The sequence below is a fragment of the Staurois parvus genome, unplaced genomic scaffold, assembly GCF_062004578.1.
Source record: "Staurois parvus isolate SC_StPar_1 unplaced genomic scaffold, SC_StPar_1.0 ptg000317l, whole genome shotgun sequence".
NCBI lineage: Eukaryota > Metazoa > Chordata > Amphibia > Anura > Ranidae > Staurois > Staurois parvus.
In genome coordinates, this window is record NW_028318113.1 from 323,170 (window position 1) to 341,715 (window position 18,546).

The window sequence follows — 18,546 nt, forward strand, 5'->3', positions numbered from 1 at the left end:
GATAGAAAACAATATTATAAATGATAGCCATCATGGGATTAAGATTAATGAAAGCCAAAGTTGTCAAACAAATCTGCTTTGTCTTTACGAAGATGTAAGCAAAAACTTAGACAAAGGAGTATCTGTGGATCTAGAGTGCTTGGACTTTACTAAAGCATTTGACACAGTTCCCCAAACACAGCTATTGTGAAGGTAAAGGTCTACAGCTTAGAAAATTCAGTCTGTAAACAGATAGAAAACTGCAGTAAAGACTGTATTCAGACATTAGTAATAAAAGATTCATACCCTGAATGGCCTAGGGTTATTAGTGGTGTACCACAATGTTCAGACCATCACATGTTAACCAATTTATATATGATATGGAATTTGGGATTTAGGGTTTGTTCAAACCATGGTGCAGAGACGTCAGTTTTTCTACACACATTCTGAAAGGACACAAAATAAAAATTGTTCTCTGTTTGCCCTGTTCACAGTACAACACTAGTATTACTTACATATTTTTTATGTGCAGGAATCTGCAAGGTTCCTGCACATAAAACCTCATTGAAGTGTGTATGAAAACTGATGTTTCTGCAAGTGAAATCTGAACTTCAGTTCCCATCAGTTTTTCTGCATGTATGGTGTGAACGAGGCCTAAAAGTACCTTATTTGTGTTAGCAGATGACATCAAGCTATATAGTGGAATAAAGTCGCTACAAAATGTCTTTAAAGAGGAGTTCCACCCAAAAGTGGAAGCTCCGCTTTTCTTCCTCCTCCCCTCCCTCCACTGCTACATTTGGCAACATTTGGGGGGAGCAGGTACCTGGTTTTGACAGGTACCTGCTCCCACTTCTGGCTTAGTTTGCCATGGTGGAAGTTTGGCACCTCCCACAGCTCTATGAGACACTTCCAAGGTTCAAGATGACTGCAGCCCATTCACAAAGCACAGCGCGATTCAAGCATGCACAGTAGGAAACCGCCCAGTTTCCCTTAGTCAAGATGGTGGCACCAGTCAACTGAAGAATTGGCTCGGAGTGAGGACGCCACTGGATGCATGGACAGGTTAGTGTCCTACTATTAAAAGTCAGCAGCCACAGTATTTGTAGATGTTGACTTTCAATTTGTTTTGGAAGGTGGAGGGGGCTAGAACTCCGCTTTAAATTACAAGCAGACCTGAATTCACCGCTTGATTTGGCAACTTTGTGGCAAATTTTTTTAAGTGTTAATAAATGTTAAATTATGCACTTAGAGGCTAAACCATGCATGCATCATTAATGCTTCATCTAGAATATGCAGGTAGGTTTTGGGAACCAGTTCAAAAAAGGGTGTTAGGGAACTGATATAAGGCATGAAAAACCTCAGGTATGGGGAAAGCTGCATTGAATTGAATGTATTCTCTCTTCAAAGGTTGATATGATCACCATGTTTAAATACATAAATGGCCTATAAGTTGTTCAATTTAAGGTCTTTTGAAAGGAGGGGGCACTCTTTGCGTCTAAAGAAAAGGGTGTTTAACCTCTGCATATAAAAAAGGCTTCTTCACAGGAAGAGCTGTGAAAATATGGAATAGACTTACCCTGTCTTGGGGGTAAAGGAAGAAATTGTTTTCCCCTGTTGGAATGAATTGGACAATGCATTAAAATGTTTTTTTTCCTTCCTCTGGATCAATTGCAGGTTTAGGTTTTCTATGGGTAGAACTTAATGGATTTGTGTCTTCTTTCTGGTACAATAATTTTATTGAATGTTTTAAAGATAACAGAACAACTGGTCACCCACGCAGGAGGTTAAAGCCATATAAGCATATTGAAGAGATAAGAGTGGATCTTAGTAGTAATCTGGTAGCAGTAGTTTGTATTACAAAATATCAATGGAATGACCTTGCGGTTTGAGCCACAAGTCTTTACGGACTGACTGAGTCTTATGACTCAGGGGACACAAATATAGATAGAGAATCCGGACAGGCAAGACCTATCGTCAAACAGAAAAAGAATGGAAAAAAAGGGGTGAGGGGCTAAGAGTGAGGAGAGGAGAGGAGAAGATAAGGGGAAGGGGAACAGGTAAGGTTCCTGCAGGCTCAGGTATCAGTAGATTCAGTTATAGGTTGCCAAGACTGGTCGGATACAGGGTGGGGAAAGCATAAGACCACCAGGGTGCGCACACTTTGAAACAATTGGAATGGGAATCATGTAAAATAATGGTAATATTTTCTTTAACCATCAGGGTGGTCAGGTTGTTTCTCACCACTGCAAAACAGACAGAGGGTTTCTTGAAGGCCTTGGCTATGGCACGTTTGGCAGCCAGAAACAAGTAGGTTGTACTGGTATAAGAATAGGCCTTGGATCGGGCAATGTAATAGAGCAAGTTTTGCATCTTTGCAAACTGGCACATGAAATAAAGTGTATAGGAGCCCAAAAAGCCTGGACCAGAACCCCAATAGGCATGGAAAGGACCAACAGATATGAAAGACAACCCCCCCCCCATTTGCCACAGCCTAACACATCTATCACTGTAGGATGGGTTTGCACCAGCTGTTCATGCAGGAACCTAATACCATCAAAGGAGAACCTTGTATGCTGCCTCTAAGGCAGCAGTGTTGAAAGAACATTTTCGCTGTGGTAGACCAGGCTTTGCTCCACTCTTCAGGGTCCATAGAGGCTTTGTTCCCAGCAGGACTTATATGAAGTGGATGTGGGAGTGCATTCAAGGAAAAGTAAATTGCTGAGATGGTGCCTGAAGGCCTGGGAAAGTAGACGTGTGCTCCAAAACAGTTTTTTGAAAGGGTAGAAGTGCATCTTAGAGAGGTCATCCAGTGATGGAGCTGGATGTATCGTAAAAACTCAGAAGGGGTGCCTTGTAGGTCTCCTGGATTGAGGGCCATGATGGAAATGTTCCAGACAAGAGGAAGTGGTGGACCTGCGTGAATCCATGCTTATCATGAAAATATGGTTGTTCAAGACCTGGTGGGAAATAAAGGAGTTTTTTAGGAGTGGAAGGAGAGGTAGAAATGGGGACATGAGTCCAAGAGTCTCAGGCTGTGTAACATTAGAGGACTTAGGGAAGGTGGAAAGTATCTTAGTGGGAACCACAGTAGACCTGAAACTGAATTTGGAGCACAGTTAGGGAGCTCCAGGAGCACCCAAAATGGGACATCAATAGTCACATGGAGCATGGTAAGCTGGGAAATTTGCACTGCAATGTAGTATTTTGCCACGTTAGGGACCCCAAGTCCTACCTGTAGTCTAATAAAAACACCAAAAATGCAGCGCTTGAGCATGTAGTGAGAAGAAATTAGCGTATGCACATCCGGATTAAAAGAAATACATTAAAGGTATAACATGCACCAACTTAAACGCACAAATTAATGCAAACAATGGACGGGTAAGTATTAATGATTCATCCGACCAAAACAAAGTGCATATAGTGATAGGGATGTTAGAGTCATTAGAAGTGCATCCGTGTATCAATCAAATTCGTGACTTCCGTGATAGGAGAATAGCTGCAAAACGCACTAACCAGATAGCGCAGGAAAAAGCGCATTGGAGTATAATGACCTACTCCCGGTCACAGCCCAAAGATCATCAGCGAAGGGACCTCAGGAACAACTTTGCATCAATCATGCCGTCTCCTACCACCAGGGGGGGGGGGGTACGCCTCCTTACAGTTACACGAATTTGCCTTATATCATCTTTCGCCAGGGGTGGTGTGCTTTCGTATCAGGAGATCACCTTAGGGACTCAGCAATAAGACCCAAAAGAGAGAAATCTTGATAGTGTAGTAATTTTTATTCAAAAGGTTGCTAAAGAACAAGTAGCACACTTACATAATGATATCCAGAAAAGCTGATTAACAGAATCCAAAAAGATGGCCGACAGTCAGATGCATGGACCATGTGGGTAACAAGTAGTATGAGAGGTATCCTTATCCCCATACTACTTGTTACCCACATGGTCCATGCATCTGACTGTCGGCCATCTTTTTGGATTCTGTTAATCAGCTTTTCTGGATATCATTATGTAAGTGTGCTACTTGTTCTTTAGCAACCTTTTGAATAAAAATTACTACACTATCAAGATTTCTCTCTTTTGGGTCTTATTGCTGAGTCCCTAAGGTGATCTCCTGATACGAAAGCACACCACCCCTGGCGAAAGATGATATAAGGCAAATTCGTGTAACTGTAAGGAGGCGTACCCCCCCCCCCTGGTGGTAGGAGACGGCATGATTGATGCAAAGTTGTTCCTGAGGTCCCTTCGCTGATGATCTTTGGGCTGTGACCGGGAGTAGGTCATTATACTCCAATGCGCTTTTTCCTGCGCTATCTGGTTAGTGCGTTTTGCAGCTATTCTCCTATCACGGAAGTCACGAATTTGATTGATACACGGATGCACTTCTAATGACTCTAACATCCCTATCACTATATGCACTTTGTTTTGGTCGGATGAATCATTAATACTTACCCGTCCATTGTTTGCATTAATTTGTGCGTTTAAGTTGGTGCATGTTATACCTTTAATGTATTTCTTTTAATCTGGATGTGCATACGCTAATTTCTTCTCACTACATGCTCAAGCGCTGCATTTTTGGTGTTTTTATTTGTCTATGAGGAGGTTATACGAGGTTTACCTTCATGCTAGCAGCTTGAATCTTTGAGACCAAGCGCTCGTCTTTTATCCCATTTTACTGTATGCCCTACCTGTAGTCTATGTGTGAACAAAGTAGAGCGTGAAATTCTGGGAGCTTATATGCCCAAATAAAGGAAAGAACTGTTCAGACTCCTGGCAGGGCCCTTCCCCCTACCCAATTACAATGGGTGGAGAGTTTCTGGTATCTGGGAGTCGTGATCTCTCGTCGGGCCTCAGATTTTAATTCCTTGAATTTGGCTCCGGTGGTGCAAGATCTTAAATTGAAGTTGAAGGCATGGGAGTCCCTACCTCTATCTCTCCTTGGGTGCATTAATCTGATCAAAATGAAAATCCTTCCAAAATTCACCTACTTATTTCGACACTCTCCGCAATGGATTCCCAAATCCTTTTTTAACCATCTTAATCACCTATTTTCCTCCTTCATCTGGGGCCCCAGTACTCCTAGGTATAAGCTTTCCACCCTCATGTGGCCCCAGGCTCAGGGTGGCCTGGCCTTTCCTGAATGCTATAAATATTTCTTGGCTACCCATTTGGTGATGGCAGCTTGGTGGCTGACCCCCGATTCTTCCAATCCCTCCACGTTGCTGGAGGCTGAGGTTTTGCGCTCAATGGAGACCTCGGGCCCCATATCCATTAACATCCTCCATGATCACCACCCTATGGGCCTGGCATGTGGGTTTGACATGTGAACATTATCCCAAGCTAGCTGTTTCCCAGAATGCCCCACTATGGCTTAATCCTACCTTACCCCATTTCTTCCTGTTACCTGAGCCACACGCCTGGACCAAATTTCATATAAAAAAATTTTACAAATTGCCATCGGTTCTGTCCTTTCCGCATTGTTTGCTTTCTCTTCTACTTATAATGTTCCTGAATCCTATTTATTCCGATATTTACAGCTTTCCCATGCCTTCTGTGCTCAATTCCCTCCTTCTACCCTTCAGCTCACTCAATCAGCCCTGGAAGAGGTTTTGCTATCTGATTGCTTGGTGAAGCCTACTTCCCATCTGTACTCAAACATGTTCCAGAATTAGATGATGATGACTGGGATGATATTTGGGACTTGCCTTTTCGCTCTCTGGTCTCCCTGAGAGACCGTTTGATTTAGTTCAAGATTGTACATCAGGCCTATTATACCCCATATAGGCTTCACAAAATTAGCTCCACATGCTCCCTCGAATGTTGGCGTTGTGGGGGCTCACTGGGAGATTTTGCCCATCTGTTCTGGCACTGCTCTGCGTTGTCTGATTTTTGGAAGGAGGTAATATCATTCTGTAATAAATTGACCTCGGCCCCCCTACAGCCTACCATGTCGGTGTGTTTGTTAGGTCTGGTTAGCGATCTCCTGCCCACTATAGCTGAACGTACTCTGATTAGCCTACTGTTGTTCTATGCTAGAAAGACCAAAGCTCTGAATTGGAAAAAACCTGCTCCTCCATCTATTATGTTATGGAAGCGGATAATTAATGTAATTTTGCCACTTTATAAGGATACTTACATGCACATGGGATGCCCTAAGAAATATGATAGAGTGTGGTCCAAATGGCTGGCTGAACCCTCCACTGCCTCTAACATGACAATGCCCTGAGTGATATTGTAATATTATATTTTATGATGTTTTTTGAATTCCTCCTGGTCTTGGGGGACATAGTACATGTCATACTAGGATGGGAAACTTTATATCCACACATTTATTTCTTGGTTGCTGGTGATAATCATGTGAACGTTTCAGAGAATCTTTAGATGCAGCCTTTTTTTTTTCTTCAATTTCTCTGGATGTATGATTGACCTTCTCCACCCCTACGAGGGTGTCAAGGTCCTACCTTTCCTCAGGGCTTGTGCTGCTCCATGTGCTGGCATCCATCTTAGGTGTCTGCAAAGCATTGTGGGATCCTTTATGCTTTCAGCCCTCTGCAATTCCCCCCCCAGGAGGTGGCGGCTTATCACATATAAGTCTGCTGTTTGTAGCTGTCCATTGCATTCATGTCCTGTCTGTTGCACAGCAGCAAGCTCCTGTTTAGTTTCCCATTGCTCTCCTGGATACCAACTCGGCTTTGGCAAGACTCCTTCCTGGCTTCTGACCCCGACTCTGGCAACCATCCTTCCTGGCTTCTGACCCCGGCTCTGACGACCATCCTTCCTGGCTTCTGACCCCGGCTCTGGTGATCATTCTTCCTGGCTTCTGACCCCGGCTCTGGCGACCATCCTTGCTGGCTACTGTTCTACCAAGTCATCCGCTGTTGCTGTTGGACTTGCATAGACTCTGTCTTGTTTTTGTATAATAAACCTACCTTTAATTGCACCTCCTTGTGTGTCTGGCTCCTCGCTCCCTGACAGAGGGTAGGACATATGTGAACCTTGTTTATATGTTTTTTTTTTGTTTTTTGTTTTTGTTGTGTGTGTATGTCCTTAATATGTTAAACAGTTCAATAAAAAGATTTTTCAAAAAACAAAAAGGAAAGAATTATATCTTCCAGTAAGTGTAAGTAAAAGGTAGGGACTCAGATGCGCAGGGTTCAAAAGTGGTAGAGGATTTTGGAAAGGACTGTCATTTTAATTGCATATATGCATATGATCCATAATAAAGTGGGGAACTGCCACGGGTGCATGAGGGAGGTTATAGCATGCAATAATGGATAATAATTGGTTGCAAAGAGAGTAGTACAGGAAGTGGTCAGTTTGACGCCTAGGTAGTTCAAGTAAAATACTGCACACAAATATTAGAAGCATGATTGAAGGTGTGAAGAATTGTGTCTTTTTTCAACCTGAATTACAATGGAATTATGTAACTATATAACTTCAGCAGGATGCCCAAAGATATATTAAAGGTTGGCGTTTATATAGCCTGCCAATGTCCAGTTTTCACTGATACAGAATTGTTGGATAGGCTTACATTTTGAAAGCAAAACTAGTCACTTGTCCAGTAAGTGACAGTATAAGACATAAAAAGCTAAGACATGGTATAAATCTTGTACTATATAAAATGTCTTCAACAAAACTACAACATTTCAAATAGCTCCCTAATAAATGGGAAAAAAAACAAGAAATGATCATCTTTTTACACCTGTTTTCACACTGAAAGCGTGCCAGGATGTCTTTGGCTTTTGTCCGACTGTTCAGCTGAATTGCCATGGAAACCTTTGAGTGCAGTGGAGCGTAAACTCTTATCACTCCTTCAGGTACATCACAGTGCTGAAATATAAAAGCAAAATAGAGCTATAATAACCATGACACAGGCAGCCTTTGTTTTCATAGGCTTATAGATGATGATAGACAAAACACAAATTGCCCTCAACAGGAGAGCCTTCTAAAAGCCTAAAAATAGCCACCCAAAAGTACACCAGGAATTACATCTCCCAAAAGTGTTGATGTATATTTAGTTATGGCTACAAGGATTGTAAAATTACTGTTCCTTTAACTAGAACAGAGAATAGGCAGTGGTAATGAGACAAGAGAAGAAAAGTCAGTTAGATATATAAATTAAACATTCAGAGAAGGATACATATAGGAAATATATTACAATGCAAATATCTTATAACTGCATTAATCTTCCTCAGATCTTCTCATCTCCTTTAACTTTCATCACATCCATGTTCTCTTTACGTCTTGCCATATTTTTTTTAGCACAGATACACACCACTAGGGGCTCCATTTATAAATCAGCGGTATGGTCGTAATATGGTCGCTGAATGTCCGAAATGTCATCAAATCTGTGTCCTTTTAAGGGATTTTTTAATTTTAGAAACAACCAAAAGTTGCAGAGTGCTAAGTCAGGGAAATAAGGTGGCTGGATTTCCTGGCCAGGAATTTATGAACAGTTAATGCATCATATGCAAGAGCATTGTCGTGGTGTAGAATCCACTTGTCAGGCCAGAGTTCTGGTCTTTTCCTCTTAACAAATTTGGTTTGCACTCTGTTATTTGCGTTTTTTGCTGCCCGCTTCTTCTTCATTGTGGACGTTTTCCCATCCCTTCTTAAACCACCTATGCCATTAAAAAACCCTTGATTTCTTCATGGAATGTTCACCATAAGCCTGTTGTAACAGAGCTAAAGTATCACACACACTTTTGCCAATTTTCACACAAAATCTGATGTTAATCGCTGTTCTAGAGTCCTGTCACTCATTTTTTGCCAACAGTGCAACGTAAACATGTGTTATTTCTTCTACTACTCTGTAAAGACTGAGTCAACTGATCTACAACCCAGGCAAGTGCAAGTTGGAACATGTCAGAACACGCTCCACTGCAAATGCCTGTGTGACTCACCACCATAATACTACACCACGGGCATTCCAGGAATTAAATTGTTTCACCTTGTATATCACACTGCCCACTTATGACCATGAAAATGTATTTGTAAAGGGTATCAGAACTTCTTGATGGGCTCCAATATGCACATATTTCAAGGACAGGAGTTCCTTCATATAGCATTAGTGAATAAATAAGGATCATGAAATATACCTCTCTCCGTTCAGGTCTTTCACGCTCCATGGTCTTCCTCCTTAGAAGCTTCCTTACACTCTTATCAAAAATAAGCTGCTTTTTGTTATTGTTCAGAGCAGCTTCATTCATTTTCCGTACTTGTGAAATCAGAAAGGCTGGAACCTGTATTAAAATGGTTTATTCTGTTATATAGGTATTTTTAAACATTATTCTACAGGTTTTTGATTTTTAACAATAATAACTTTCAGGCTCGTTTTATCTGGAAATGCTAGTTGACAGACTAGGCTTCTGACCACTAGAGGAACCTCCCTTTTATAAAATGATTGCAAAGTTAAACCTGTTTTGCATTACAAATGTTTTGAACTTCATGAGCCCACGTTCTAGCAGGGTTTGTTCTGCTCTTCGTGTTTAATTGTCGCCGGAAGGCTCAAAGATGTGTGATGAATCTTAACTACTAGTGTTGGAAGGCTATACATTTTTGATTAGGGTCTGTTTTTACTGAATAAATGTGTACATTCAGTTATAGACAGAATATTAATATACAGAAACATACATTCTAGAACATGAGAAAACAATTACAGCTTGAAGACTGCTACTATGATTTACCGATATTTTTCAAAAGCGGTATTAAAGTAAAATTGCATTAAAAAACACTAGCAATATGGGAAAACAAATATTATTAAATTCCTAAGTATAGTATTCTGCATTATTCCTTCAGGCTTTACAAAGCATAATATAGGAGCAAATCTAATCTAAGCTACTACTTATTCTTAAAGCCTGTTTACCTAAAAAGAAAAAAATACATAATAAGCACAAGGGACAATGCCTCCCTTCAGTGTGATGTGTTCCTTGTGGTTGTGTCTTCTAGTTCAGTAGTAATATTCCTCCTTCTGGCCCCCCAACCCTGCCACTGTAATCTTCCAGTTCGATGAGGGTTAATAGAACTGAGGAGCTTTCACAGGCTCTTATCAAGAGTGCCTGATTATGCTTGCCCTTTCTGTCCCCCGCCTCCATTCATAGAGGCCATACTACACCTTCTATGAATGAAACAGGATCTATGAATAGAGGTGGTGGACTTTACAATCATCTGCCTGTCCTCCCTTCATAGATCATGTTTTATTCATAGAAGCTACAGTATGGCTTCTATGAATGGAGGAGCTGGTCAGAAAGGTAGGCATTGTCGGGTATTCTCGATGCCTATAACAGCTCCTTATTTCTATTATCCCTACTGCAATTGAAGGGGTGAAGATTACAACTCTACTAGAAGACAGACACACAAGGGACACATCACAGTGATGGAAAATGATGTCCATGTGCACATTTTTTTTTTTAAGGTAAATTTTGACTTTTAAAAGGAAGAATCAGGGAAGGTCACTGTAAAAATAACTCATGATATTGTAGTACATTTATTCCACATATTCTAGCTGTTTCTTTTGAAACTAGATACATTGTAGGCAGAGATTATTGGATCATATTTTATTGGCTTACATCGAAAATACTAGCTTCCGCTATAGTTGTGGATAATATTATTTGTTGATTTAGGTCCAATGTATGTATGCTGGTCTTTGCTATTCCATTCAATCATTCAAAAATAAGTTGTTGGCATAAGTGCATAAGCACAATATTCAGAAATATAATAAAAAAAAATTATATATGTGTATATATATATATATATATATATATGTATATACAGTAATGTATCAGTTTACAAATGCCTCGGTTAACGTAATTTTCAGTTTACGAATGAAAATCCATTGAAAATAATGCCACGGTTTACACTTTTTTTAGGAATCTTTTTCGCATTACGAAGTGTATGTTTTTAAATGCAAGTCCCGGCTTTTTTTTTTTTCTTCACTATAGCTCACATAATTAGCTGTCACTTTCCCCGGAGTTAACGAAAACTTTGTTTCTTTTAAGAAACTAAAAGGAAATATTGTTTTTCTTAACTTTGGAAAATAAAGTAAAAGAAAACTTTCTTTCTTTTAGCTGGGGGAAAAGTGACATCTGAATTTCTGAGCTTGTTGGAAGTGGAGCCTTTTTTTTTTATTCATTTCTTCAGGTCGGCTGCAGCAGAGGTGGTGACAGTAGGCATCGTGATTGACGTTGTATCTACTGCGGGGTACATTCTTTTAGTTTTTTCTTTTAATAAAGGACTTGTCAAAGACCATGTCCTGTGTTTTTTCACACTACACTTTTTGTTTCTTGTGAATGAGTAGCGGTACCATGTACCCCATACTCATTCACATGGGGGGGGGCAGGGATCTGGGGGCCCCCTTGTTAAAGGGGGCTTCCAGATTCCGATAAGCCCCCTGCCTGCAGACCCCCACAACCACCGGCCAGGGTTATGGGGAAGAGGCCCTTGTCCCCATCAACATGGGGACAAGGTGCTTTGTGGGGGAGCCCCCCTGCCCCAATACATTTCCCCATGTTGAGGGCATGTGGCCTTGTATGGTTCAGGAGGGGGGGTGCTTGCTTGTCCCCCCCCCCTTTCCTGACCTGCCGGGCTGCATGTTCGGATAAGGGTCTGGTATGGATTTTGGGGGGCTCCCACACCTTTTTTTTACATTTTGGAGTGGGAGTTCCCCTCAAAATCCATACCAGACCCAAGGGCTTGGTATGGATGGGAGGGGGGACCCCATGCCGGTTTTTAAATTATTTTTTTAATTGCCGGCAATTCTTTTACATTCAGCTGTTAGTGGGGAACCCCGCTGACAGCTGAAACATTAACACATAGTTATCACTACTAAAATACCGCATGACTTGATAGAAATAACTCATGCAGTATTTTAGTAGCGTTTACTTTTTTCTGAGCTTTGGAACAGATTAATTGGTTTTCAGTGCATTTCTATGTGAAACGGCGTTTCGGTTTACAAATTTTTCGCTATATGAAAAATCCTGCAGATTGAAATAAATTTAAAAACTGAGGTATTACTGTATTTATATACACTCACGGGTCACTTTATTAGGTACATCCGTTCAATTGCTTGGTAACACAAACTGCTAATCAGCCAATCATATGGCAGCAACTCAATGCATTTAGGCATGTAGATGTGGTAAAGACAACTTGCTGAAGTTCAAACTGAGCATCAGAATGGGGAAGAAAGGAGATTTATATGACTTTGAATGTGGCATGGTTGCTGGTGCCAGACAGGCTGGTCTGGGTATTTAAAAACTGCTGATCTACTGGGATTTTCATGCACAACCATCTCTAGGGTTTACAGAGGATGGTCCGAAAAAGAGAAAATATCCAGTGAGCAGTAGTTGTGGGACGAAAATGCCTTTATGTCAGAGGTCAGAGAAGAATGAGCAGACTGGTTCGAGATGATAGAAAGGCAACAGAAACTTAAATAACCACTCATTACAACCAAGGTATGCAGAATGTCATCTCTGAACGCATAACACATTGAACCTTGAAGCAGATGGGCTCCAGAAGCAGAAAACCACAGTGGGTGCCACTCCTGTCAGCTAAGAACAGGAAAAAGGCTACATATTGCACAGGCTCACCAAAACCGGACAATAGAAGACTGGAAAAACATTGCCTGGTCTGATGAGTCTTAATTTCAGGTGCAACATTCAGATGGTAGGGTCAGAATTTGGTACAAATAACATGAAAGCATGGATCCATCCTGCCTTGTATCAATGTTTTAGGCTGGTGGTGGTGTAATGGTGTGGGGGATATTTTCTTGGCACTTGGGACCCCTTAGTACCAATTGGTCGTTTAAATGCCATGGCCTACCTATGTATTGTTGCTGACCATGTCCATCCTTTTATGACTACAGTGTACCCATCCCATATTCTGATGGCTACTTCCAGCAGGATAATACACCATATCACAAAGCTCAAATCATCTCAAACTGGTTTCTTGAACATGACAATGAGTTCTCAAATGGACTCCACAGTTACCAGATCTCAATCTAATAAAGCACCTTTGGGATGTGGTGGAAAAGGAGATTTGCATCATGTATGTGCAGCCAACAAATCTGCAAAAACTGCATGATGCTATCATGTCAATATGGACCAGAATCTCTGAGAAATGTTTCCAACACCTTGTTTAATTTATGCCACGAAGAATTAAGGCAGTTCTGAAGGCAAAAGGGGGTCTAATCCGGTACTAGTAAGGTGTACTTATTAAAGTGTCCGGTGAGTGCAGGTATTCATATTATTCATGTATTTTATTGGGATTTTATGTAATAGACCAACACAAAGTGGCACATAATTGTAAAGTGGAAGGAAAATGATAACTGTTTTTTACAATTTTTTACAAATAAATTTTTAAAAAGTTTGTCATGCATTTGTATTCAGCACCCCTTAGTCAATACTTTGTGGAACCACCTTACACTGCAATTACAGCTGCAAGTCATTTTGGGGATGTCTCTACCAGCTTTGCACATCTACAGAGTGAACTTTTTGCCCATTTTTCTTTGAAAAATAGCTCAAGCTCTGTCAGATTGGATGGAGAGCGTCTGTGAACAGCAATTTTCAAGTCTTGTCACAGATTCTCAATTGGATTTGGATCTGGACTTTTACTGGGCCATTCTAATACATGAATATGCTTTGATCTAAACCATTCCATTGTAGCTTTGGCTGTATGTTTAGGATCGTTGTTCTACTGGAAGGTGAACTTTTGCCCCAGTCTCAAGTCTTTTGCACATTTTAACAGGTTTTCTTCTAAGATTGCCCTCCATTTGGCTCTATCCATCTTCCCATCAACTCTGACCAGCTTCCCTTTCCCTGCTGATGAAAAGCATTCCCACAACATGATGCTGCCACCACCATGTTTAATGGTGGGGATGGTGTGTTCAGGATGACGTGCAGTGTTAGTTTTCACCACACATAGCGTTTTGCTTTTAGGACAAAAAGTTCAATTTTAGTCTCATCTGACCAGAGCACCTTCTTCCACATAGCTTCTCACAAACTGCAAACATGACTTCTTATGGCTTTCTTTCAACAATGGCTTTCTTCTTGCAACTCTTCCATAAAGGCCAGATCTGGGGAGTGCATGACTAATAGTTGTCTTGTGTACAGATTCACCCATCTGAGCTGTGGATCTCTGAAGCTCCTCCAGAGTTACCATGGGCCTCTTGGCTGCTTCTCCAATTAACGCTCTCCTTGACCAGCCTTTCAGTTTAGGTGGTCAGCCATGTCTTGGTAGGTTTGCAGTTGTGCCATGCTCTTTCCAATTTTGGATGATGGATTCAACAGTGCTCCGTGAGATGTTCAAAGCTTGGGAAATTTTTTCTTATAACCTAACCCTGCTTTAAACTTCTCCACAATTTTATCCCTGACCTGTCTGGTGTTTTCCTTGGCCTTCATGATGCTGTTTGCTCACTAATGTTTTCTAACAAACCTCTGAGGGCTTCACAAAACAGCTGTATTTATACTGAGATTAAATTACACATAGGTGGACTCTATATACGAATTAGGTGACTTCTGAAGGTAATTGGTTCCACTAGATTTTAGTTAGGGGTATCAGAGTAAAGGGGGCTGAATACAAATGCATTCCACACTTTTCACATATTTATTTGTAAGAAATGTTAAAAAACATTTATCATTTTCCTTCCACTTAACAATTATGTGCCACTTTGTATTGGTCTATCACATAAAATCCCAATAAAATACATTTACGTTTTTGGTTGTAATATGACAAAATGTGAAAATGTATACTATATATATATATATATATATATATATATATACATATATATATGATAACAATCCCTAATTATCAATTTTTGTTTGTCATTGATATTTTATCTTACCCTTAGTGAAAAATAACTCGTGTTTTGAAAAATAGATGCCACTATCACAACACCACTGCTACACCTTGTCACTACATATTCCCTTTTTGACAAAAAAAAAGTTAAAATGTTTAATGTTTTCTCACCGTCCATAAAATATCCTGGTACCTAATTAAAAGGCGAACAATGTGTGCAGTAGAGGCAGCTGACTTCATTTCTTCCTTGTTGGCGCCTTTCCCCTTGTAAACAAATAGGTTTGGAGCAAGAATCATAGATACGTTCCATAGGCTCATTTTATTCTTTTCTTCATTTGACACAACCTTCTTCAGGAAATGCAGCAGAGCCTACCAAAACAATGGCAACATGCGCTAAAAATATGCAAGACTGTATTTTAGAGGGTAACTGCAGTGCTGTCAAGGTCATAGTTTGGACAATTCATTGTAAAAAATACTAATATTGCAGTGCATTAGTGTTGGAAATATGTTGGTGCTTACCAGACATAAATATGTTGATCCATAAATACCAGTATATGAAAAGAATATAATGTACATACTAAATAAAACAGATCGAAACTCCCAGGGCTCATTACTATATTATAATAAAGCTCTTAATGAGCCATATTTAAGAAATGGAAAAAAAGTTTAAATAAATAGGGGTCTTGTTACAAAGAGAGAAATCATGCTTTTCTCCTCCTCCTGTATTGTGTTCAGTGCACAATTTAAAGTTGTCTGTACCAGTGAGTTTGAGTGTTGCTCCAGAACCTGTTGCTTTCAGTGTGTTAATAGCAATGCTATCCATAATCTAGTAGAATTATGTACATAAAATACTTATCGAATGCACACATTTCTAACAGTGAATATAGTTTTCACTCAGGAAAGTCCATTGGTTTCAAAATCAAATGTTAAAAGCTAAAGAAATTGTTAAGTACTTTCGAACGGCATTCATCAAGTCAATGAATGTATGGAGAATTTTCTTATGAATGTTCATATGAACACTAGTTTGAAAATTTACTAGTGAATGGCCAGCTTAATAAAAAAAGCAATAAATGCTCCTTGCATGTGAACTAAAAAAAAAAAAATCACATATGAAAATGTAACAGTCTCTATTTTATACTTCCTCTTTATCTGCTGTGCAGGCTTTTGCCCCTTTTTTTATTTTTCTCTAAGGTTCTTTTAACCTCCCTAGCGGTCTGATTATGTCCATATTTCTGTGCTCAAAGCGGAACATTTTTTTGCATGGAAATATGTTTTTTTTTATTGTAGGCCTGTAATTTTTAGGAATAACTCACTGAAATCTGTCCAAACAAGAGTCTAGTAAACATCCCGGATAGGATAAAACTTGAAACACGAAATCATAAATTATAATTTAATAAATAATCATAAAAAATAATAATATAATAATAATACATTTAATTCAATACCATAATCAAACCAAATACTGAAATTTGAAATAGAGCGCCAAGTTCGCACATCACTGAGCAAAGTCGCAAAATCGTTTTCAGTGTCTGATGACGAATTTCCCCACGAATCATTATCACTCAATTCTGCAAGTGGTTCGGATTTACTATCGCTGTTCTCTAGCTGGTCTAAAACCGCTTTTGACCTAAAGGGACACTTTTTGGACACCATGGACGTTTCTCAGTTTCCAGGCAGAAAGAACAGTAAAAATGCAGGCAGGACACAGGACAAAGCACTCTGGACAAAATGTATGTGAAATGGTTTGATACAGTAATGTTTTACTATGTGATTTTAGTGATTTTAGTGAATGTCACTTTTTGTCATTTTCAAATTTCCCGCCGTTCCATCCCCCATACGTCCCGACGCTCGCAGGGGATGAAACCCGGATGACAGATGCTGGCATCCGCCAGATTACATTTCCGGGGACACTGCAGGAGGGACATCGCGGGAGCACAGAACAAGGTAAGTGAAGAACAGATCCCGGAGCAGCGCCGCATGGTAAGCCCGAGTGTAGCTCGGGGTTACTGCTTGTGGTACTGAAACTTTACCCCGAGCTACACTCAGGAATACCGCCAGGAAGTTTAAAACTGGGATGGTCACATGGCCATTCATGCTTGTTTTTCATCTGGATAAACACTGGCCTTTGAGAGAAGTGAAGTATAGCTAGCACATCACTGCCTTTGGCCCACAGAAATATTGAATAACATTATGCAGACATCTGCTTATCCAAGCAAAGAAATCTAAATGTACAAAATACAGTATATCAGTTTCTGTGTGGTATATATGTATTTGCAGTCCAGGTCACAATGTAAAACTCTGAGCACCATACCAACTGCTGGAGAGGAATTTGAGAGTTCCGTGAGTCAGTCAACACAAGCAAGGAGTATTTGTAGCTAAATGTATCATACAGATGAAACTGGCTCTAAGGAAATTGTGTGCATCACAGAAGATACAGAAACTGTGATGGTCTTGTGACAGACAGTGTATCACACGGAAAGGAAAAGTGTCTGCTGCAATGTCCTTCACAAAATTTCAGAAGTACACAATGGGGAGTGATAAAGTCAGTCTAGATGCTTCATGATTAGAGATGAGCGAATTATTCAAAAATTCGATTCGGCCGATTCGCCGAATTTCAGGAAGAAATTCGATTCGATGCGAATTAATTCGCTACGAAGTTAACTTATAAAAAGGGTTTCTAGGCTTCAGAGAGCCTTTAAATTAGTGCAGAACACTGTACCTTTAATTTAAATGCCCTTGGAGATGAGGAAGGAGAAGGAGAAGGAGAAGGAGAAGGATGAGAAGAAGGAGAAGGAGAAGGATGAGAAGAAGGAGAAGGATGAGAAGAAGGAGGATGAGAAGAAGGAGAAGGATGAGAAGAAGGAGAAGGAGAAGGATGAGAAGAAGGAGAAGGATGAGAAGAAGGAGAAGGAGAAGGAGAAGGATGAGAAGAAGGAGAAGGATGAGAAGATGGAGAAGGAGAAGGATGAGAAGAAGGAGAAGGAGAAGGATGAGAAGAAGGAGAAGGAGAAGGATGAGAAGGAGAAGGATGAGAAGGAGAAGGATGAGAAGAAGGATGAGAAGAAGGATGAGAAGAAGGAGAAGGATGAGAAGAACGATGAGAAGAAGGATGAGAAGAAGGAGAAGGATGAGAAGAAGGATGAGAAGAAGGAGAAGGATGAGAAGAAGGAGAAGGATGAGAAGAAGGAGAAGGATGAGAAGAAGGATAAGGAGAAGGATGAGAAGAAGGAGAAGGATGAGAAGAAGGAGAAGGATGAGAAGAAGGAGAAGGAGAAGGATGAGAAGAAGGAGAAGGATGAGAAGAAGGATGAGAAGAAGGAGAAGGATGAGAAGAAGGAGAAGGATGAGAAGAAGGAGAAGGATGAGAAGAAGGAGAAGGATGAGAAGAAGGAGAAGGATGAGAAGAAGGAGAAGGAGAAGGATGAGAAGAAGGAGAAGGAGAAGGATGAGAAGAAGGAGAAGGAGAAGGATGAGAAGAAGGAGAAGGAGAAGGATGAGAAGAAGGAGAAGGATGAGAAGAAGGAGAAGGATGAGAAGAAGGAGAAGGATGAGAAGAAGGATGAGAAGAAGGATGAGAAGAAGGAGAAGGATGAGAAGAAAGATGAGAAGAAGGAGAAGGATGAGAAGAAGAAGGATGAGAAGAAGGAGAAGGATGAGAAGAAGGATGAGAAGAAGGAGAAGGATGAGAAGAAGGAGAAGGATGAGAAGAAGAAGAAAGATGAGAAGAAGAAGAAGGATGAGAAGAAGAAGAAGGATGAGAAGAAGAAGAAAG

At 40.4% G+C, this 18,546-nt stretch overlaps 1 protein-coding gene across 3 annotated transcripts in view; it reads right to left on the bottom strand.

Moving 5' to 3' along the window:
• The window catches only part of ARHGAP28 (Rho GTPase activating protein 28), a 181,583-nt gene that overhangs the window by 15,774 nt on the left and 147,263 nt on the right, over positions 1-18,546 (bottom strand). For all 3 annotated transcript variants that reach the window (XM_089683631.1, XM_089683632.1, XM_089683633.1), the window contains 3 exons: positions 14,946-15,143; positions 9,080-9,223; positions 7,684-7,811 (listed from right to left, as the gene is read on the bottom strand). In XM_089683631.1, the coding sequence (XP_089539757.1) occupies positions 7,684-7,811; positions 9,080-9,223; positions 14,946-15,143 (470 nt within the window). The remainder of the gene's footprint in view (positions 1-7,683; positions 7,812-9,079; positions 9,224-14,945; positions 15,144-18,546) is intronic.